The 23,799-nt window shown below is 39.0% G+C and overlaps 1 protein-coding gene across 5 annotated transcripts in view; it reads left to right on the plus strand.

The window, feature by feature from the left end:
- The window catches only part of CDK14 (cyclin dependent kinase 14), a 319,714-nt gene that overhangs the window by 112,784 nt on the left and 183,131 nt on the right, over positions 1-23,799 (plus strand). For all 5 annotated transcript variants that reach the window (XM_061468433.1, XM_061468436.1, XM_061468437.1 and 2 more), the window contains one exon: positions 22,128-22,222. In XM_061468433.1, coding sequence (XP_061324417.1) covers positions 22,128-22,222 — 95 coding nt within the window. The remainder of the gene's footprint in view (positions 1-22,127; positions 22,223-23,799) is intronic.

Consider the following 23,799-nt stretch of genomic DNA (forward strand, 5'->3'; position numbering starts at 1 on the left):
CAATTTTAATTTCTCTGTCTAGTCTCTCTCTGTTATGGGCTGCCCAAACTGTATGCTTCCTCAAGATAGAAGAGGAACTACAAGATTTCCAAATTAAGACTACAGTGTATTTGGAAAATATATTTGGATGTTACTGGGACCTTTCTTATGAAATTAAGCCAGTTTTTAAAATTTCCAAGACTTTGGGATGTTCCTTATTAAGTATGCTGTCATGTCATAGAGAAATGTATATTCATTCTTACTGAACATTAGTGATAGAAAAATTGCCTTTAATTTCATGAGGTTTTATGACCTAACATTTTTGGTAGCTCAGATTTTCAACCATATTTCATTTGTTCTTTCTCACACATGGGTGTTTGTGTGCATTTGCGTAAGTATGAGAGAAGCATGTTAGATCCCTAGTGATGTGGAGCTTCGAAGCAGCAGGAGCTTTTGTCTTTATCCTGCTTTCCCTCCTGCTGTTCTTCCCAGCCCTGACTGGCTGCTAATTTTTTTTACTGGCAGTGTTCATTTGCATTTCTCTGAAAGCAGTTGCACTGACTGGCTGAGAAATGGGTGAACTGAATTTCTGGTCATCTCAGATGGACATGGGAGAGCTGATAGTTTTCCAGTTTCAGATAGGGTGTTAGTGGTTACTGTGGTCTTACTGTATCCTGCTTTTCAGTGTATCCAGATTGCACTCTTCTCCTTCCTCAGTTCATTTTGGTGAACCAAACAAAGGCTTCTGTCCATGTAGGCTACTCAGAAATGGTAGAGATTGGTAAGATTCATCCTGCTTCTTTGTTGCTTGCTGCTCATAGGCTGAGCATAGCTTTTCCTTGGTTTTTTTTTTTGTTTTTTCTTTTTAACCTCTAACAAAGGAGTGGTTCTCACAATTATAAAACCTTCGGGAGAGCTGGGATTACGTAAATGCAACATAAATGATGGTGTTTCCCTTTGAGAATCCTGACATAAATTTTAACCTCTATAATCTGGGAAAAGTGTCATGTTTTTCTGAAAAGTACAAGTGAAATTTCCAAATTATCCACCTTCATAAAGCTAAATATGTTCCACAGAATATTCTGTCCCCTCTGTCCTCCTCCCATTTCCCCTCCAGTATTTTATCTGTAGCCTGCTGAGACAGAGCACAAGTGTACCAATTGCATTTTCATTCAGTACTTTTGATGTTCAAGCTCTGACCTTCTTCTGGCTTTTGTTCTTGGGCACAGTTCAAGCAAGAAAAGAATGGGGTGACACTTTCAGGATTCCTTTTTTTTTTTTTTTTTTTTATATATCATTTTGCCATCAGGAATCCTTTCCTCATCCTTGTTATCAGTTAGCATAATGCTAGACCTTTCAGACTCTGCCCTACTTCCACTGAAGTTGTCTGTGCATCTTTGGTTTTCATGGAGGGTGCTGAATAAGGAATTTCATGCTAATTCCAGCACTGCAAGGTTACAAATCCAGTAGCTCAGGGGTGCTACTGAACCTGCACTTTCCTCTGACCTGTGTTTCAGGGCTCTTTGACTTGGCTTTTGGCCTTCTGCTTTGAACATTTTCTTTTGCTCAAATAACATTTCTCTTTTCACTCTTTAATGCAGGCGTTGGAACTGTTGCTGTAGAGATTCATCTGGTCTGCTGCTCTCAATGTCCCTTGTAGTATGACAGGAAGGATAGAAAAAAGATGCCAGTTAACGAATATGGAGCATAAAAAGAGGGTGGCGAGCCTTTATTCGTGTAAAACGAATAACATATAACTAAAAGTTATATAGAACCCCTGTGCAGCTCTCATGGCTTTCTTGTTTGAGTGGAAGTTGGTGAGGGTCAATCTTTTTATGCTATATGCAAATTTTACTTGCTCTTACTATCTACCACTCTACCACCATAAAAACTAGAGCTGCGTTAATCCTGCTCCAAGTAGCATTAGTTTTTACCTGTGACCATATTATATTTGAGTGGATTGAATTGATACACATAGTAACTGATTGTTACAGGAATGGGGATGCTAGCAAGTTATGCCATCTCAGCTTGAATTGCTTAGAGACCCTGAGGCACCCTTGCAAGTGCAAATACCTTCCATGGCCACCTGATGAAATAAAACTTTGATATCTGGTGTTGAGGCAAAGAAATGTCTCTTGAACTTAGCCAATTCTACAAAATATTTTTTTCTTTGTTAGTCTTCATTTTGTGAAAGGAATAATCTAAGGAACAGTACCATATAGCATTCTGATTAAAATGGGGACTTTAAATCTGCACAGTGACATTTGTCTTTGTCAGCATCTCTGAGTGTTTTGTGTGTGTTTTTTCCACTGCTGTGTCCTGAATTTCGAAAGTACCAGAGCAAGGTGACAACTCAGTGCTTGAACCAGTTCAGTCAGCTTGAGTTTCCTCCATAGTCTTTTTGCATGTATTAAACCTTTAGGTGACTGTTGTATCATCTCAGCAGAACTGGGTTCAACTTTGGGTAAATGCAAAACAAGGATGTGAGAAGGTTGTCTGTTGTCTGTTTTCCTGGTGTTATATCTATCCCCCTTGAAGGAGATACGTCACTACATGTATTGAAGGGACTGTGTGAGTGCATACATATATTGTATGCGCATGTGTTTCCTCAGTGTCTTTAATACTTGACATAGAAAGCTGATTAACCCGAAACAACCAAATCCTTTGTGAAGAGTCACATACTGACTTTGGTCAACCCAGAGAATGTCTAATGTGAATTGGGCATGTACCTACTTCTAGATAAAGATAAAATGCCCCCCAGGAAAGATGTCTGGTTTTGTCAGAAATTGTGGCTGAGACATGTGACTGTCTTCTTGCTTCTGACTTCAGTCATCATTCATAACACATCATCAGAACAGCTTTGTGTGTTTTAAACACAGGAAGCTCATAAATGAATTATCCTCATTCTCCTGATGTTTGTAATGATGTGTGAAACAGTCCTGGTTCTTCAGACTTGAATATAACAATGAAGACAGACACTTGCTACTGCTGGATCTAGAACAGTAACTTTGCTTTCAAAGCTTCTGTCTACAACCTAATAACTACTTTCCCCCTACTTCCCCCTTTGAAAAAAAACCACAGGTAGTTTATTGGAAATTTGTTACTTCTTTATAAACAGGTCCTAAAATAATCACCATCAGTCTCTTTCCATACACAAGATACTATTCTGTTTTAATATCTATATAAATCACTCCTGTATCAAAGAGAGAACGAACCTAATTTGCAAATGATGGGACCATGCCTTCAGTAGAGGCTTGCTTGTTGAGAACAGAGGCAGCCTGAAAGGACAAGGCTACTGCAGTATTTTGCTCTGCTGCCTTTTATTCCCATATTTTCTGGCAATGATCCAGTTCTTCCTTAAATATGTCATGTACTGAGGCAAGTAAAAAATCACAGTATGATAAAATGCTGTATTTAGATCATAGTACTTCTCTGAAGATTTTAAGCATGAATTGTTTCTAAACTTTGAAATACCTGGGAAATTTTCAGTAGCTTGCATGTTTGTACTGGCATGAAATAGGGCAGCAGCCACTGTAATCAGTAAGAAGCATGCACTAATACCTTTCTCATAGGAAAAAAAAAAATCAGTTATAGTTAAAACAGTGGGAAAATTGTTTGCAAATGCAACTTACATTGAAATTATGTATGTGAGGAAAAAGCCCAGTGCATTCTTTCTTCCCTCCCCACCTTGTTTTTGTTTTCTGTTTCTTCACAGTCTGGAGTTTACTTTGATCTACCTGCTGGCTGCTGTAGGCACAGTTGTCTGGGTCCAGCTGTTCCTTCAGGAGACAGCACTGCTGCTTTTCCTCTGTTTTTCCATAGCCTGAAGATTGTATTGCAAGCACATTTGTTCATTTTTTTTGCTGGGAGAGGTGGGAGATTTATCATTCAGGAGTTGTAGGAAGCTGAAATACAAGCTTCATAATGGTATTGCTTCTTGCAGCATGGGTGGAGTTACTGCTTTCAGCTTTTATAATCAGTATGAAGAGAGTAGCATTTCAGAATTAGAAGCTGACCTTTAATGTCTTCTTCAAAGCAACGAAAATGAATGTCCGCATTATTTTACTTTGGAATGTTCCTCCCAAGTAAGCAATATAAAAAAAGTAGCTGATAATGTATTGCATTTTTCTGCTGAGATGAAGGGGAGCTGGATGGTTCAGAGACTGGTAATAGGATATTGTGACCTTCCACCTCTGACCCATTTATTAAAATACGAGCCATGCCAGTGGAGTCCAAAAGTCATCACTATGGATATGCAACTCTAGAATCTGGAACTGTGTGTTTCTGATTTTTTTAAGGTCTGAGCTAATTGTCACAAATGTCCAAAACTTCTCAGTTTTCAGCAGATTTATCTGGAGCTAATCAAAAAGTGAACTAAGAACAAAATGAATGGAGGAAGCCTTGTTAATAAGAATATTAGCTGTGTCAGATTTGGTGATTTGTATCCATTCTGATCTGATATAGCTTGTTGTCCTTGCTTTGTGAAGCTTGATTCCCTTAATCAGTGCAGAAGTGGTACTGACCAATTTTGTTTGACTGTCACTTCAGGTTTAGGAAGGGGTTAATGTGAATAAGGATTCTCTGGATTTTGTCTTGGGAAAATGCTCAAAACTTGCACAGTCAATGACAGCTAATTTTAAGTATTTAACTCTTTGCTCTGGATCTGCTTGTGGAAGCTTCTGACACCCTTTTTTTATCTATAGGTAACTTAAGCTGAGAGTTAGCTCCTTGAAGCACATCTTAGTTGTACAGCTTAGGTAATAATATAACAAATATCCTCGTGTGTCATTTAGTCATAATCATCACCTGGTTTTCTCTGAGCAAAAGCAATCAAGAAAGTTAAGAGAGTGGTAGGAATCTTGGTGTACCAGCATGCTAGCTTCCCAGATAGGGTTGACAGCAATGTTGGCATGGCTGGCTTCCGTCTGCAAACATCCTTCCTTCCCCTCATATCTGTTAAAACTTGAGAGGACAAAGTGACCCAAGTTGCTGTGATAGGTTAGATGCAACTGACTAAAAAAAGAAAAAAATCAAAACTGTACTTGGAGAATAAAAAGAAAAAGTTGCTAAGTAATTGTCTTTTGATGTTCTTGAAGCAGTCAAAATTGACCTACTTTTATGTGGTCCAAGTGTTTCCAAAATTTTATAACTGGAAAAAATGTGTAAAACTGGAAATGTGTACTTGGTACACATTTCTACGTACACATTTAAATATTTCCCTCTCAAATGGCAGGATAACACACACTCTCACTTCCCTTTCCCCCTCTTTCTTTGAAATCTAGGACTCACACTTGCTCTTTTGTGTGCTCTAAGGGCTTAAAAAATGTGTTTAATACTGGTGAGAACATTTTCATACAAACATTCGGTGGACTGTGTGAGGGTTTTATTAAGAAAACAAGCAGACACAAACACCAAACATTCAGCACGTTGAACTTGGACAGGGTAAAAATTTGCTTTTGTTTCATTTCTGGTTTTCTTAGCACAGCAGTTTCTACATTGCCAGTGGTAGGAAACTGCTAGTTCGTGAATGGGCATCTAACACAAAGCAAAACCCAGCAGGTCTAGGCCCATTGAGAAAAAGCTGTAAAGAACTTCTACACTTTTCCAGGTTACTTTAGCTCAAATGTATTTGTGGCCCTAAAAGACATTTTTTCAATTTGCAGTTATGCATTTTCTCAGAAAGTCTTGGTTATAAAGCTGACATGGTTGAAATACTGGCTTTGCATCAAGATTTTTAACAGAATTAACATTTGAATCACTTGAGACCCTATTCACAAAGCGAAGGACTATTTGCATAATCAAAAATGCTTTATTTTGCATGCCAGTGGAGAAGCTAAGGATTGTAGCTGTGGCTCACAAACAAAATTCAAGTGATAGGTATTGATGGGTGTCTGTATGCTGCTCTCAGCCTTGCTTGCACAAATAAGTACAAATTTATATAAAGGTAAAAGAAAAGGTTTTGGAGCAATGTATAGTCTCCATTCAAAGCCTGATTAAACAGGCTTTGCTTAAGTTATCAGTGTTAAGGATTAGATGGACTTCCCTCTCTGCCAAATGTGGATGAGGGCTGGGGCATTTTTACAGCTGGGTTGTTGTGAAAGGATGGATGTCTTTCTAAAAATATGCTCAGTAAAAATTTATGAGCTTGAAAATTGCTCCTTCTATTGAGGAGGTCAAACTAAATAACCTGTAAGCATATATAGCTTTGGATAATGGGTTCAAGACTTTCTTAACACCTGTCAGATTTCTTCCAGTAGTCCAAAAGGCTTATGAATTGCATTAGTAACCTTCCCATCTTGCCATCAGCCCATGCATTCACACTTTTTACGCATTTTTATGACTGGACAAGAAGGTAGAATGTCACATTTAGAGAATTTGTTTCTTTGCACATGAATAACTCCTGATCGGAGTTCAAGAGCATGAAGCAAATTCTAACCTCTCTGAGGCAATAGGAAACTGTTGGATCTTAAAAAAACCCTTAAGTGTCAGGGGATTTTATTATTTTCATTTTTTCCTAGAATGAACTTCTGATGTGCTATTGCTGTTAAATCAAGTTCTTTGGGCTATAGTTATTGCAGCTTCAGATTATCTGAACTTAAAAAGCATACGTTGTGATCTATCCTTTCACTTGCTAATGGATGTCAACTAATTCAATAAAAAAAATCAAGGCATGATATGAAATTTTTAAACAAATTTTATGACAGTTTCAAGTCTCCATTGACTTCCTTTTAGATGGATTGAATGTATTTTTTGAGTAAGGGACTTGGATCTTTTATTATCATTGCTAGTTAGTTCTAATTAAATTCATTTATTTAAAAATATACTAGAAAGTTTTAAATAAAAAAAATAAAATGAAGTTTAATTTCAATTAAAACCGTGTTGGACAATAAATATGCTTCTGAAAAGAGAATTTATGTTTCTGAGACTTCAGTATCACAATGTGATCTCTTATTCTGGTGTGTGTCTACTTTAAATTATACTTCTGGAGTAAAAGCATTTCTCTGACACATTTAGGTCTGAAAACTAAAATAGCAATTGTGTTAATCTCTATTCTTAGGATTTAAAGTTTCAAAATACTTCAGAGTCTAAGCACACCGTTAACCCTTTCTGTTCATTGCTTTGGAGCTGTCAGCAAAAAGGTTAGTTTTACTTTGGTTCAAACATCCAAGTTCTTTGCAGAAGTTGCTGGGTTTATGGTTGACTAAAGTGCATAAATTTAAAATAATGCATCTTCTCATTGATCAGCTTCTCATTTTAATTGAAGAGGCCATTAACCTTGTAAAATCATTGACAGAATTATAAATCTGCATCTTTGAGACTTATGTAGACAAGTTTATAAAAGTTCCTGGAATGATCTGAAAGCAAAACTGTACAAAAGGACTAAGTTTTAGTAACAACATTTCTTAAAGCCCAACAAAATGCTGGGAAAATGCCAGCAGATAATTACACATTCCGTCATGGCAGTGACTCCATGGCAGTTCCTATGATGTGTAGCACTCATTATAGAGTCAGGATTAAAGATACCTTCAAGAAATGGATACCCAACTATAGTTTCTTAAATAAATGGTTCTTAATATTTTATCTGTAACTTACTGTGGTCACAGAGAACTTGAGGAATGTGTTTTACCACCTCAGACCAGGTTTGTTTATCTGTGAAGATCTTGCCTGTTTGTTCCAAATGTTATCAGGTTGTCATATGCAAGCATCCTAACCAGCTGGGCAAGTGGCATTTTGATGGGCCTATTGAAGTCTGTGATCTGTCATCACTGGAATGCTGAGCCCTAATTAGAAATAAATGAGTAGTGTTCCTGTGCCTATTTCATGGACTGATCTTTCTTTTTTCTGTTTGGGAACATTTCTGTTCTGCTTTCACGGGGCTGATGCTATTTGAAATATTGAACTGAGGTGGGAATTTAGGGAGGATGTTTAGCCTTGTGAGCGTTAGCACTTTGGCTGCCACAATTTTCATATGCATATCTGAACTGGGATGTACTCTTGGACTTTTGGATGTAATCAGTTCTTGATTTTTAGCCAAAGTTTTCTGGCATGTATTGGAACACTGATTTAGTATTCCTCATTTAGTAAGTTCCAGAGGTGCAGCTTGATGCTGCAAAATGCCTGATGTAACATACACACTAACTAGCCATGTTGATGAAGGAAGTTCATTAGTATCTATGGTATGCGCTTCTCTATTATTTCTTGTAACTTTTTTCAGGTCAGACTGTGTTCCCTTGGCAGAAGAACTCAGCCCACAATATCTGGTGGCTTTGTTGAAGTCATTCATTAATTTACTTGGGATGAAGTGATGGTGAGCAGCACATGACTAGTAAAAAGCTCCAAGGACTTAATAGTGCTTGAGCTGTGTTTTCCTGCATGTTAAGATGTTCTTACTTTGGTTTTGACCTTTTGCAGTATGTCAAAACACTGTTGCAGGTGAACTTGCTTCAAGAGTTGCTTGGAAAAGGCTTATTTAGAGCAACATGCATTCCAAAGACTTTCAGAGGTTCAGACTGCTTCAAAGCAGTATGGTGGTGTTGTATTCTTGAGCCTTGGTCCTATGTGCATAGCATCGTTGTTACTTACACTGAACTTCTGTGCAGTTGCACAGCAGTGAGGAATCTTGTGTCTATGTTAGGCAGGCTTGTTTGGGTTCAGTTGGTGACATGTTAGAGTCTCCTCTTTGACCACCTGATACTGGTACATTTATAAGGAGATCATATCCAGTATCTTTTTGATGTTCAGGTCCCCCATTGGCAGCATACTGGCGTACTGATACACAGAGTAGTCTAGTCTAATCTGTGCTTGGTCAAATCAAATGAACAGTTAAAGCCTGATTTTTCTCATCACTTGATTTTTGCAAATAACAAGGAAGATCATCATCTGGAGCAGCTGTTACACTTACTGATTCAGCCACACAACCTGTTGCTGTTTTATTTGCTTTAGTCTTTCTGAAAATGGAAGTTACAGAGAAATACAGTGGCCCAGGTACATTGTAGTTTTCCTCCTAGATCCTGCTGCTTGCTAAGGTGCCCAGTTTGTTTTCTCTTCCATTTCTCCTCAGGGACAAAAAGCTTCATGTCTAGTGTTTGGTTAGCAAGTCACTTCTGTGTTCAGCTATAAAAATAAACAAGACAGATTTGAAAAGACCCACTAAAGAATTGTTTTTATCTCCAGGCTCATGTACTATCTGGGATGATGAACCAAGATTTAAGCGCTTGAGTTTTGGTTTGTTTGTCTTGTCCCAAGCTTGTGAATGGTATTCAAGTCCCCTTGTGCAACTGGCTTTTTATGTGGCAATCTTAATGCAAAAGCATCAACCCCATACCTCCCCCTGTTCTGTATTTAATTATGTTTTTTTTTCTGATATTGACAGAGTTAAAAGCTCTGCATGCATTACCATGCATTTTTATCTCCCTTTCCCTCCTGTTTTCCCTTTAGACCTCTTTCTCCTCTTTCTACTGTGCCCTGGCAGCCTGGAAGAAGACTGCTCCACTGAAATGCTTGGCACTCTCTATGCTTGGGCAGTGGGAGAGAGGAGAACTAGGAGGAGTGGTGGTTAAGAATAGATGTTGGTGTGAAGATCTCAGGAAGAGGATTAGAAGAAGATTAGAACAGTGGGTCTGGTAGAATGCGGATTACAGAGGCCATTCAAAGGAGCACAAGGTGTAGAAAGCAGTAAAAGGAAGATGAGAAGGGTCAGTGACTTTGATTGGACTTCCACCTAACTGGGGTGGAAATGGGGAGTCTGCTTGAACACGGCTAGTGTTTCCCACGTTTTATGTCATTAGTGGGGTTGAAGAGAGGTGGGAGCAGAAATTGAGCAAAGGACTTGGAGATGTGTTTGGCCAAGAACAGGTTTGGGATGTAATTTTTGGGAAGCTGTCCAAAGAATTTTGCTGCTGACACTGTCCCATCTATAACTGATACTGGATTCCAGACTTCCTGGCTCAAACTTCTAATGCTTCTGCCAAATATCTGAATGTTTAAGCATGCTCAGGGAGGATAGATTCTCTGACAGATTTTAGCTGCTAAAGTGCAACTTTAAAGGACAACTTTCCACTGACTAGATGTAAACTTTGACAAATTGAACAGATTTTCACAGAAATGAGAAAAAGCATGTCCTTGACCTGAAGTGTACCGTTTGAAGGCCGCCTTTCGGTGCAGGAGATCTGAGAACTGTTTGAAGAAAAGGTCAGCAACATTAAAGAGCATATTTGTTCTCTAGTCCTCTCTTGGAAAAGGCTGACCTGTTTTGACTGGAACAAACACTGTTAGACACAAACTGTAAAAGATGAGGACATTTGTTTAAGGTTTGGCAAGGCAATAGTGTCATCCTACAGGAACTGGTACTTTAAGAGGCAGTGCTATCAATTTTGCTACTGTCATTCTTAATTACTATGATTCCATAAAAAGAATTTTATCTGGAAAAGCAAACAGCAAATTGCTGTAATTATAATTGATGCATGACACAACAGGATGGAAGAACTGAGTAAATTTTCAAGGGGGCTTGGAAGTGATGTTTTATATCTGTATGTAGTAGACAGACAAGCTGTTGGCTGTTGAGTTGGCCTTTTAAAAAAAAAAATAAAAGTCTTACCACCTGTGGTGTTAATGGGTTATGCTGGCAGATCCCTTTAATGTATTTTCTCACATTTCTTGGGTGTGTTTTAATTATGTTGTTGCTCAGAATGCCTTCCAATATGGATTTAGATCCATAGTTTGATTGGTGTCATGCATCTACAGAGGTAATTGTGAATCTGTACTTGAAAATTATGGGGATGTTTTTGGCAAAAATAGGAGGGTAGAAATGACTAGCTTATCTCAACTAGGTTTCTTCTAAGCATTGCTTAACTTTTGCATCGCCCTGTCACTGTCAGCTGTGGCTGTCAACTCTGTGAAGTTGAGACATTCCTTCAGCCCATTTTTTCTGTTCTAGCACCTCTCCTGCTTTCTCTGAGGGCCAGATGCTTTTTAAAGAAACATACAGGGCTTGCCATCTTTTGCTTAAAGGAAATAATTTGTCCTTTAAATGCAAATTTCAAAGTTGAACAATGTCCATAAAATTTAAATAAAGCACATGCTGCTCTAGACTGCGATGTGGTAATACAGATCTTAACTGTCATTTAAATGTAAATTTGTAAAGTTTTCATTCATTCTGATTTAGATTCAGTTATATTCCAAGGTGAATGAAGCAAAAATGGTGGGGGTCTGGGTTTTCTCTTTTCTCCCAATTCCTTGCACCTTATACTCAATTAATATTGTTAATGTGTTCTATGAACTGCAAGAGTTAAATGACAAGGAGAGAACTGAGACAATACCCAGAGGCACCCAGGCAAAGACAGAAGGAGGAGAGCATAAACCTTTTCTTGAGAGCTGATATTGCCTTTACATATGAGAACAACATTTAAACCGTATTTTCAGATGATGCCAAGTGGATGACCACCAGTGTTCTCACTTTGCTGTTGGTGGTACAGCCTTGCTAGCAGTTTCTGATACAATCTCTTTCACCTGATTTAGTCTGGGAAAAAAATGTAACCTTCACTTGAATGATCATTGGGTTTTGCTGCTGTAGTGTGTGCCAGCTTGCTTCATCACTTTATTGCTGCTTTTTTTTTTCATGTTGGAAATTAGTTTACAAGTTACTTGAGGGAATCTTGCCATTTTGTAGCTGCATGCTTAGCATTTTTTTTTGAAAGAAAATCTGAATACAGATCTTGTAACAGACATCAGAGATCTAGCCAGAATTAAGGTTATTTCCTGCCCTTAAAAATGTTTTTAAACGTTCCAAATATTCATATTGTAATTATGCTTTAATGTCTACTAGCTCATTATTTTAAGCTGCTCCTTAATGTGAGTTAAATTATGACTGGATTTTATTTATTTGATTATGAAGTCCTTGTTCTTTTAGAATACTCACTCCACATACTTTTCAGTTACAGAACAGTATGCCTTATTTTCACTGTGAATGATTTTGCTTACTAAAATATATGTAAAAATAAATATTTGCAAAAATAAATATTTGCTAGCTTTCTACTGAGACTGCCTTTCTTTAACCTCTAAATCATTCAACAAGAGACAAAGCAATGCTATGTTCATGCCAGGATTATTTTCCAGGTATGGGTGAAGAGGCATGTTGATTCTCACCCACCGAGAAGAAGAGAATTGACATGATCCTTTAAAGGCTCCTGTCTCACTCCTTTGAAAAACAGCAAGACATATGCCACAAGCCTTTTTTTCCCCTGCAGCCTAAAGTGTGTGCTGACAAATCTGTCTGCTTTTTGTGCATCATTTTTGCTGAAGGAAAGGGCCCACTGAGAAACACAGCAAAAGTAATGTTTTTTAGGAAAACAGCTTTTCTGTAGAATTCTTCGCTTGTAAGTAGAAGTTAAAGTATTCTGGTAGGCAACATCCTTTCCTAGAACGCCTTACTGTCTTCTATGTAAAACAAAACATTCACTGCAGGTGCATATGGTTAAGTGATTTCTTGTATTCATGCATTGGGAAAAGTGAGTAACAAATCTCACGCTGACTTCAGCAGGGCACGAGTTTCAGTACTGGTGCTCAGTTATTTAGTCACTTGTTTAGACAGTGTAATACCAATATTGCGGGTATACAGTTTACAACAGAGGAACTTTATTGCAGTTACAAAGTCAATCATTCAGAAGCTGTCAGAATTAAGTTTACATGTGCAAACTTTATTTTTTCCTTCTGCTTGTACTTTTCATTCCTTAACTACGCAACAGCACCATGTTTCCTCCTGCTGTGTGATCTTTGCCTGTGTCGGATGATGAATGCTTAATTTAAGTCTGTGTTCTTGATATGTGGCTCCAGCTATATGCACCTACTGTGTATTATTAAAATGCAGATGGTTTTGAGATTTTCTAGAACTCTTGTCACTGTACTCTGACTACTTAAATATTTGTTAATCTTAGCACCCCACTTGCTGAGAGTTCTTTTAAATGATGATCTTGGGATGACTTTCAAAGTACTTGCGTAGCATTGGGTAATATCAGTGTACAATGTTGCTTGGGGTTTTATAATAATTGTGTGCACTCTGTGGTTGTGATAAGTGTAAGCGAAGATCAGAGGTTGAAATCTTCAGAAAATGAGGAAAGTGATGGTGATACCAGCTTGAGTCACAATGTGATGCTCAGCCACTGGTAGAGATAAGAGTAGAAATCAGGTTGGTTTTCTTCTGACTTGATCCAGCTTCTCTGATGGATGGACAAAGTCCTTCCACTGGTGGGCAATAAAGCTGGATCAAGTTCATACCTGGGCTTGTATAAAACTAAAGCAACCACTTTTTTCATCTGTGGAAAAAAAAAAATGAAGGAGCTGGGAAAAGTTAACGGGTGCAAGCAGACAAGTTGGTCACTGCAGGATAAGTTAGGCTGTGAACTTACAGGTTGTCAAAACATGAGATAAATGCAAGATAGATATGAAGCTGCTGTGTGCTGAAAGCTTGTGCCCTGGCTTATCTCATGGTAGTGACTTTAGGAATGTGTATCTTGCAGAAGCTGAGTTAGCATTGCAGAAGCCCCTATAATTGTAGTCAGTCTTTGCTTTGAGCACTTGGCTTGGCATTCATCTTAATTCCGATTTTTGTTTATGTAGTTTTCTTAATGTTTGGAAAAGCAAGTGGAAATACATATTCCATTTTCTGGTGTTGCATCTGCACTCCAGTGTTTCATCATGTTTGCAAGCTCTCACACGGTTCTGCTCAAACTGAAATGCTGGCTGGTAGCTGTCATAGGTTGCTTCTGTCTGTAGACTGAAATTGGAGGAAAATTAGGAAAACTGCCAGGAATTTTCATTGATTTCTGCTGAAAGCAGTGGTTTGGTAATCTGTGGAAATCTTAGGTTCTGAGATGGGCATCAGTGGAGAAAATGTGCTAGTTTCCGTAGGCTCTTGTCAACTTTCCGTTAAGTTTGAGGCTTGCTCATTTCATGCTCTGTGTCTGATCTCTTTTCTGCTTTGTCTACATGCTTTTACTTTCCACTTTGTCCATTTTTCCACCTGTGAAGGCTGTTTGGTGGTCCCCTGGCTTTTCTTTCTCCTTACCTAGCCGTTGTCTCGCAGCCCCTTGTGACCTCTCTCCGTTCCTGTATTCCTCCTTTCTTTCACACTGCTGATAGTCATCCTGATGCAAAGAGGCCATTATAAAAGCCTATAACTTGACCAAATTTAGAGGATTTTCATGGAGAATGTATATTCCTATTTGCAAGGTCTCTGTGTTTCCAGTTTTTTAATCTCCTCCAAAACATGGGGTTTAGAGGTTGGGTTGGTTTTTTTTTAAAGGGGAAATTTGTTCAGTGGGTTACAGAAGTTGCTGTTACTATAGCCTGTTTTTTGGGAAATGGGAAGAACTGTTTAGACTGAAAACTCCCAGAGAAGTCGTTCTAAGGTAGATAGATATTTATGTGAAAACTGTGTCTGAAATTCAGCAAGATACCAAGACTAATAACAACTAATAACAAAGTGACATTTTTATTAGTAGGTTGTGTTATTAGTCCCAATCATGCTGTATGTGCTTTTACATGTTACCTGCGCTGTAGAGTTGTTTTCTGTACACGCTGACATATTTATTTTTGGTTTACACAGTTTCCTCCTCTTACATGCTGAAATAGGCAGTGAAGGCAAGACATGTCTGGCTGCTACAAGATAGCAGTATCATATTACAGTCTTTTTCCATGAGAGTTTAGCTTTAATAGGATGATGTCTCATTATTTGTAACCTCCATCTGTACTTGTGTCTTAAGAGCATTGGGAACAATACACAATGTGTAAATTTATATCTAGAACATAATAAAAGAGACGTTCATTTCACATGGCAGCAGTCTTCTCTGTATTTATTTAGATTAATATACAGTAATGCTTTTCAGAGCTTGTTTGATCAGTCCTTCCAATGCTTTGTTCCAGTTCAATAGGCAAAGAGGTTTCAGCAGGTCTGTGACCTGCTTTTTTTGCTTAGGGGCTCTACAGCCATAGTGAGAAGAACCTCTGAAGGTTACTGGGTGTTGTTACACACACTCTTTTTCTAGTTTTCTTCCTTAATAACATACTACTAATTTTGCTTGGCAAAATCTTGGAACAGATTCTCCTGGAAGGCATGCTAAGGCACATGAAAATCAACAAGGTGCTTGGTGACAGCCAGCATGGCTTCACTGAGGGGAAATCCTGCCTGACCAATTTGGTGGCCTTCTATGATGGGGCTACAGAACTGATGGACAGGGGCAGAGCAGTTGATGTCATCTACCTGGACTTGCGCAAAGCATTCGACACTGTCCCGCATGACACCCTTGTCTCTAAATTGGAAAGACACCAATTTGATGGATGGACCACTCGGTGGATAAAGAACTGGCTGGATGGCCGCACACAAAGAGTTGTGGTCAATGGCGCAATGTCCGGCTGCAGACCAGTAACGAGTGGTGTCCCTCAGGGATCAGTGTTGGTACCGGTCTTGTTCAACATCTTTGTCGCTGACATGGACAGTGGGATTGGGTGCGCCCTCAGCAAGTTTGCCGATGACACCAAGCTGTGTGGTTTGGTTGATACCCTGGAGGGAAGGAATGCCATCCAGAGGGACCTTGACACCCTTGTGAGGTGGGCTGATGCCAGCCTCATGAAGTTTAACCATGCCAAGTGCAAGGTCCTACACCTGGGTCGGAGCAATCCCAGGCACAGCTACAGGTTGGGCAGAGAAGAGATTCAGAGCAGCCCTGCGGAGAAGGACTTGGGGGTGTTGGTCAATGAGAAAATGAACATGAGCCAGCTTCAGTGTGCGCTTGCAGCCCAGAAAGGCAACCATATCCTGGGCTGCATCAAAAGGAGCTCGACCAGCAGGTCAACGGAGGTGATCCTGCCCCTCTACTCTGCTCTTGTGAGACCTCACCTGGAGTATTGTGTGCAGTTCTGGTGTCCTCAACATAAGAAGGACATGGAACTGCTGGAACAAGTCCAGAGGAGGGCCATGAGGATGATCAGGGGACTGGAGCACCTCCTGTATGAAGACAGGCTGAGAAATTTGGGGCTGTTCATCCCGGAGAAGAGAAGGCTGCATGGAGACCCCAAAGCAGCCTTCCAGTATCTGAAGGGGGCCAATAAGGATGCTGGGGAGGGACTCTTCATTAGAGACTGTAGTGATAGGACATAGGGTAACGGGTTCAAACTTAAACGGGGGAAGTTCAGGTTAGATATAAGAAAAAAGTTCTTTACTGTAAGGGTGGTGAGGCACTGGAGTGGGTTGCCCAGGGAGGTTGTGAATGCTCCATCCCTGGCAGTGTTCAAGGCCAGGTTGGGCGAGGCCTTGGGTGAGATGGTTTAGTGTGAGGTTTCCCTGCCTGTGGCACTGGGGTTGGAACTAGATGATCTTAAGGTCCTTTCCAACCCTAACTATTCTATGATTCTACTACACTAATATAGTGTAGTAGGAGCACCAAGTAGAAATTTTATATGAAATTTCATAGAAATAAAATAGTTCTAGGTTAAAAGTTAAACCCACTCATGCCAGCCTGAATTTCTGCCTGAGGAGGCAGATGCAGCTAATGTTATCCATGTAGTCCCTCCAGCAAAGCATCCTGCAGTTAAAGGGCTAGCAAATCCTTTCTTGCGAGGATGTGAAGCACTGTCTGCTTCCTTAATGCCAGGCTGATATTTTTTAATTATTTACTTATTAAAAACTAGAATAAGAACTATTTGTTAAATATAGAAGAGGCTATCATGAGATTGGAATTGGCTGTAAAGGAAGGCTGTAATTCAGCTAAGACTGAGTAATAGCCCATTGGCACGATTTGGTGCTTTTTCTGTTCTTCTTGTAGCTCATGGATTCTTTTACAATTTGCTAAGAATCTTCCTCCTATAATTTTTTTCAAAGCTGAACAGTGGCCTCTCTATCTTTATTGAGTTGTGTCCACTAAGATCAGAGTGGAAACTGACCAATTTCATGCATTTAGAGGTGTGCAGCTGTAAAATCAATTATTTGGGATTACAAATAATGATCTTTCTGCAGAATATATCCTGTGGTGAGATGGGAAGTCTGTGTGGTCAGTGTGGTTTTTACCTAGAATGTATAGTATTAACTGCATTGAATTTTGTTGTATTAGGGTTGTAGGAAAGCAAAGCTATTTGCTTATATGAAATTATTTTAGATGGATAAACTGGAAAACAGCAAAGTGTAGGTTTGGGAACTGCATTTCTGAGGAGGAAATTTCTGCACATTTATTACTGCAGACCAAACAGAGTGCTGAATTCCTGCCTCTGTGCTAGAATTGTAAGTAGTGTTTTTCACACAGAAAGTCCTGCTGTGTGGGAAGTGGATGAGAAGCAAAAAGGACATTGTGCTCTGGGGCCAAATTTTAAAAATTGCCATTAAAGATGTGTAGATGGAAGCATAAGTTGCTGGGAACGGAAGCAGAACTTCCCTGGTTTGTACAGACAGCAAGACACTTCTGAGTGTGTTTGTTCAGAAGACATGATGAGGGGGGAAAAAAACCCTGTGAATGTTTTCTCGGTAAAGATGCCTTTCCAGGAGAGCTCGGAGACTTATCCCAACAGTTTGTGCAGGGAAGTTGGCACTCTGTCAGAGAGCACTGTTGTGACTGCAGAGTGTGACAAGCCACAGAATTTTGCAGATACTTTGTTTGGCTCTGAAGCACAACAAATTGCTTTCACAGATTTGTGTTTCTGACTAGAATGTGCGTATTTGGTGTCTCAGAAATTAAACAGGGCAGCCAAGATGCCGTTAACAATATTAGATAGGTGCAAACCGCCATCATGTGCTGTCTCTAAGAGTAAAACTCTCACAATGGGAGATGTCCTCCTAGAGTGACAGTAAGAAAGGGTGAACACTGCATGTGAGTAGCAGCATGGGAAGTGGTGAGCACTGGTGTATGGTAGCCCCAGAGGACACCTCAACCACTATATGCTGAGCAAAGCAGGCATTTTCATAGCTATGCTTTTTAGAGAAATGACAAGAATTTCAGAGCTTTTGCATATAGTAGGAAATCCAAGAGAGTATCAGCGGCAGTTGTACCTTATGGTGAGTATGAGCAGTATGAGGTTGAGTTCTTCTGCTACTGCTGAGAAAAGTTTTCAGGTCACTGTAATATGAGACACTTTGGAAATCACAGGTGATTCTTCTATCTAGGTCTACACTGGAGACTGTGATTTCTCACAGAGTGAGAACAAGGTGATAGTCAGGAATTGCAAGACTGAATTAATCATGGTAGGATGATCCTAGGAACATAATTAATGTTCAGGCTTAATGTACTTGCCATGTCTGAAAGTGCGGTCTTTGCTAGTGCTGCTGGTGAAAAGTTCTTCCTGCATGTGGCCTGGGAGTTGACAGTAATGTTGAATTTGACATACAGCTGTGAAATGTTACTTTATGGGCAAGCCAGAATAGCCTTTTTCAAAACACTCTAACTCAAGGCTGATTTAAAAGTCACAAGGCTTTCTTAATAGAGTGTCAGGCTTGGGCTGATGCTGTAAACCCTCCAGGGAGCAAAGCACTGATTTACTGATGCTAGTCAGGTTTTGGGTGAGAGTTGGCTGCATTCCATCTGGCTTGCCTTGCTTGTGGAGTGAGTGTACTTTAGAGCCAAGCTCATCTGGGATCAGCAAAAAGCTCCTTGACCAACACAAGCGATAAGGCAGCTTGCCAGGAGCTCATAATAGATGAGAGCATCTGCTTGTTGGAGGTGATGGTTATTCAAGCAAATACAGTGTGTTTTCTTTAGGTATGCAGATACGGTTATTAGCCCTTGATGGAGAAATGCTGAGTATTGGTGCTTTTAGTGGTTCAGGTCATGAACTTATGTACAAGTAACAGAAATTCCCATCTTGGATGTCATTAATTATTGAAGTATGCCATCAATTCTTCTGCCCTGTTTTTTGCTGCTAGAATTTGCTGTAAGGCAATGTGCAAACATAGGTGACAGAGCAAGCACCTGCCAATTCAAATGTATATAATATTTTGTCCAGAATGTCAAAAAAAGTGTCACTGTAGTATTATTTGCTGCTGTGCCTCGTCAAAACTCTTTGGGGAAATGAATTAAAAGTGCTGCCATCTGTTTATCTTACATTTAATATGAAGGGTAAAAAATGAGTGCCAGCAGTTTTGAAGCAGCATTATATAATGCTATTTTTAAAAATACATGCTAAGGATACAGTGAGTACTAGTGCATTGGTCCCACTTTTGGGATTGCTGCAGTGCTTTTTCAACAACATTTTAGTCTTTTTATCTTAAAAGAAAACAACTCTGTGTGAAATCTGGGGATGATAATCACTGGGTGGAGATGGTCTTTTCTAGGAGAATTATTTCCTTCCAGAAGAAACACCAGGCACAGCAGCACCTGATTCTTTCTGAGCTCCAGGAGCAGCTGCATTGGCAGCTTCAAAGTTGAAGTTAAGTTTGTCTCAGGCTGATGCTAATGGATTCCCTGGACTCTTTTCATTCCCTTGGATGTGAATTTCTGGATTTTGTCTTTGAATTAGTGAAGTTCATCTAAGTTTTATCCCCTTTGAGCAGAAAGTTGCCCAAAAGAGAAGGTCTGTGGGTAGTTTGTTCTGAAAGGGGATGTTTCTGGAAAAACACACACCAAGCACCACCGGTTCATATTTCATTTTGTTTTAAAGTACTCTTCTGTGGAAGAAACAGCTTTTCTAGTTCAGACAATTGGGTGGTTTTTTTTTGTTTTTTTTTTCTTTTCTTTTTTTTCCATTTTCCCCCTTTTTTTAAAGCAACAAAGCTGAAGACAGGCAATCTCACTGGTACAAGTTGTGACAGAAGAGCACATGGGGCAGTTCTCTTACTTACACCAGTTATGCTTTGGTTTCTCACAGTATAAGTTGTTAGTGGAATTAACTTCTTATTTCCTCAGTGTAAAGTTAGTGCAGTTAAGATGATTTTGCTCTCTGTGCTACATTATTTACTATATTTCACTTTGACTAACAGAGAAGACAGAAATCTCACCCTGTAGGTGATGTGTTGTAGTTCTTGTAATATATGGCAGATGTTGAATATTGAGGCTATACAAGGGGAGAATTGGATATTAGAGAAGATAAATAAGAGTGGGGCAGGGGACTGAAGAGGAAAGACCTCAGGGTAAGCACCTTTCAATGTCCTGTTTAAGCTTTAATGACCCATATACAGATTTTAGCAACAAAGTAATGGCCAACTAGAGGAATTAAAGGCCTTAGGTGGTGATCTAAACTGCAGAAGCTGGCAGAGGTCATAAATCCTGTTACAGTTTGACACAGGCTCTGCTGGGAGGCAATTTTTATGTTCCCAGTCTCTCTGCATGTATTCTAATTTGACAGGGTTTCAGGGAAGAGCTGGTGAAAGCTCAGTGTGAACTTTTCTTTGGGTTCCCCTATGTTAAAAGTCCTCATGTGTGGTCAGAGGTACTTTTCAGACAATTGTTTGTATCCATACCTTTTTCCAGTAGCAATTTTTTATTGTTGCCCTTTTAAAAAACCCAAACATATTCAGATCTCTCTGAGCTTTACTCCAAGAAATTCTGCAGATTCTAAGATGAGGATCATATGAAAATTGTGCATAGCTCTTCCTTTGAGAAAAAAGCTTTTACTTAATATATAGAATGTCAAAAGTTACTAGACATGCACTGATGAATTGTTTTAAAATAATAATTGTAATTGCAATAGCTGATTTGCATCTCAGTGGCAATGTGTTCAGGGCACTGGGAAGATTCCTCTGTGTTGACTCCCTGAATAGTGTGAGTTGGGGAGTGCAGGCCAAAGTATGTTCTTTTGAAACATTTCTTCTCACCTCTTCAACCAGGTTGAAAGGTTAACTATTTCCTGATCATGGAGCTTTCCTGGAGGTTTGCAATCCTGTCATCAGAATATCTGTGATACACTCACTTTGAAGCGTCCTTATGGTGTTTTCCTTTTTGCTATCTGCCTTCTTGCTAGTGTGAACTCCAGAGTTTTGCTGCTGAGGATGCTTATAGAGGAGCATTGATTGAGCCAGATGCTGTTTGCTATTGTGTCGCTTTCTAAGCGATCGGTTTGTCAGATTGAGCTCTTAAAACACAGTGTGAGAGATCATATGTACTTACCCTAATTTGAAGCCTGATGACCCCGGGAGTTACCTCAGCCTGACACGGCACTCTCAGTAGGGTGGGTAATAGGGAGCTCTCTAGCTTCCTTTTTGCACAGTAGTGGAGTGAGACACATCTTTGGTGCTTCATTATTTTGTTTGATTAAAGAAGAAGGGTGACAAGAAAGTTCCAAATCATACAATACAGAAATATGCCACTCATTTTCATGTCTTTATATCTATTATTTACTTTGCTGTGGTGACTGATAGTCCTGCTTAGATGTATGTATGAGACGACAAGGCACCACCAAACAGAATTACATTGGTAACAGCACATGGCTTGTCAGCATATCTTGCTAAGATATGCCATGACTTGTGGAACATTAAATATGTAATATGGTATGAACATTAAGTATTTATTATGGTGTAAAAGAAATTTAGTGAAGAGATCACCTTGGAATTTCACTAAATAAGTCTTTGTCAGTAGTCTGAAAACATGAGCTATAAAACCCCCAAAATATGGTGAAGAAATGCCATGTATTTATTCTCATGAGCTAATACAAATGGTTCCATCAAAACTGTGTTATGTTTGAGAGAAAGGAGATACTGTGTAAAACACTATTCTTAGGATAGATGTTGTATTTCATTTAGAAAGCAACTCCGTTGTGTTGAATAGGGAAGATAATGTTTTGAAAAGACATGCTTGACTTTTGTCTGAGGGAAAAAATTATCTTTGAGTGTGGAAGTGAACTTGGTATCTGGTTGATCATACATGAGCGATTAATTTAGAGGAGGCTGCATAAGGAAAGCATCTCTAGCTGCAGCTCATTTTTGTCTCAAAGTGATGTTGAGTTTGACCAACAAGGTGAAGAAAATAGTACTGAATGGGAAGGTACAGTCTAAAAACACACTGAACATGTAGAACTCATGGACATAGAAGATACTAAAGTACAACTGCTTGTTGTCAGGGTATGAAATTAAGATGTCAAAAAAATCATCCAAGTCACTAAAAGAAAATTATTAAAAACCCCAAACAATGCAAAATATTTAGATCCTTTTAAGATAACGTTTATGTTTTGCTTTTCAGCTTCTCTTTTGAAAGGACTGAAACATGCTAATATTGTGCTGCTTCATGACATCATTCACACAAAGGAGACCTTGACACTTGTATTTGAATATGTGGTGAGTAAAGTAACTAATGTTCTGGGTATGGTGTAGAGTGTATTGAATTTGATAGGAAAGCTCTCTTTACTGTTGATGACCTATGGATCAGGCTAAAATAACCCTTTCTTCAGAAGAATGGAGGCTATAAGAGATAATGCTTTGTAGTGTGAAGTGGTCTAAAAGTAGAAGGCTGGGCTGGACCAGATTCAGAGACAGAAAAGTGGCTTTTGGGGTCCTCTTGAAGAATCTTCAACTGTTCAGTTGACTTTTCAAACTGGTTTCGTACTATGCTTCCTAGTTATAGTTCGTTTATTAGGGTTTTTTCTTCACTGATGTGATCAGGTAACTTTAAAATAGCTGAGAATAATGGAGGTAAGAAGAAAAATGGAACTGAAATGCTTAACAGGAACAGGTAGTTCCTTCATCAAAAGCATGTAACAAGCTTAAATGGCTTTTGTTGTGACAGGCTTGTGCACAGTGTCTTTTTATTAGCAATGTCAGTAAAAAAGAAGACTGGCACAAGCAATTTAGAATTTTTGAGTATTATTTTTTTTTGTCATGACTGGTGTTTCACCTACTAATTAAAACTTCAATTTACATAGTACACAGTGTAATGATCTAATTGTGTTCAATGTATTACTTTCCAAAGTCTTGGGCTTGGCATCCTGATTAATCTTTTTAGTTTTTCTAAGACAAACATACGGCATTTATGTAGAACTATTTCAGCACTTAGCTGCGGAATTGTACAATGTACTATTATAATTAACCTCCCCATTTTCACAGATGAGTCTGAGAACGTGTAATTTAGAAGAAATAAATGAGTTTAGAGAAGGTTAGATTTTCAGTATAATGTCTATTATTGTGTTGTCTGTAGGACACTGCATTTATAAAGTACTGTGATTACTAGTTTTAGTACATCCCTACTTAAGACAGATGGAACTGTTTTGTTTATTGGGAGCATGCCTTAATTTTTACACGATAGTGCACACAGCGTGTTGTCTGGAGAAGCCATTCACCTTGTCTATTTACATAGAAATAGAAATCCTACAGTGTAATGATGTGGTTATTCAGCTATGAGATCCTGCAGAGCGGTTGCATGCAGTACATGTTTGTTTACCTCAGGTATAGGACCATTAATGAAAAATTAATTCCTTTTCTTAAATCGGTGATTCTTCTGCTCCTGACTTACACACTGAAATAGCATAGGAAAAGCCTTGGTATTTAATTGTATGTATCAGTCAGTGTAGAGTTATTTACATAACTTTACGTGAATATGTGCAGTCCCTTTTATCAGCAGCTGGATTTAGCTGTATTCATCAGAACTGGTTGAGAAATGAGATGTATAGATGTTTCTCCCTAAAAGAGATGTTTTTGCCTATTAAACAAATGCGGACACTGACTCACAGACATATGTTATATCATGTTGCTGTCCACGATAAGCACAGACACAGACTAAGCTTCATGCAGGAGCTACTTCTTCTGGATTCACTTAGCTGTTTGTTTTTCGAGTGGTTGCTCTTGGGATCAACCCTGCTAGTGACTGCCCCTTTTTATTCCCATGGTATTTGGTAGCTATTGAAACTGTTTAAGGTTTG

Source organism: Pezoporus flaviventris, unplaced genomic scaffold (genome assembly GCF_033815535.1).
Source record: "Pezoporus flaviventris isolate CSIRO_AGI_PZ_B2104156 unplaced genomic scaffold, CSIRO_AGI_Pfla_v1 ptg000047l, whole genome shotgun sequence".
NCBI classification, from domain to species: Eukaryota; Metazoa; Chordata; class Aves; order Psittaciformes; family Psittacidae; genus Pezoporus; species Pezoporus flaviventris.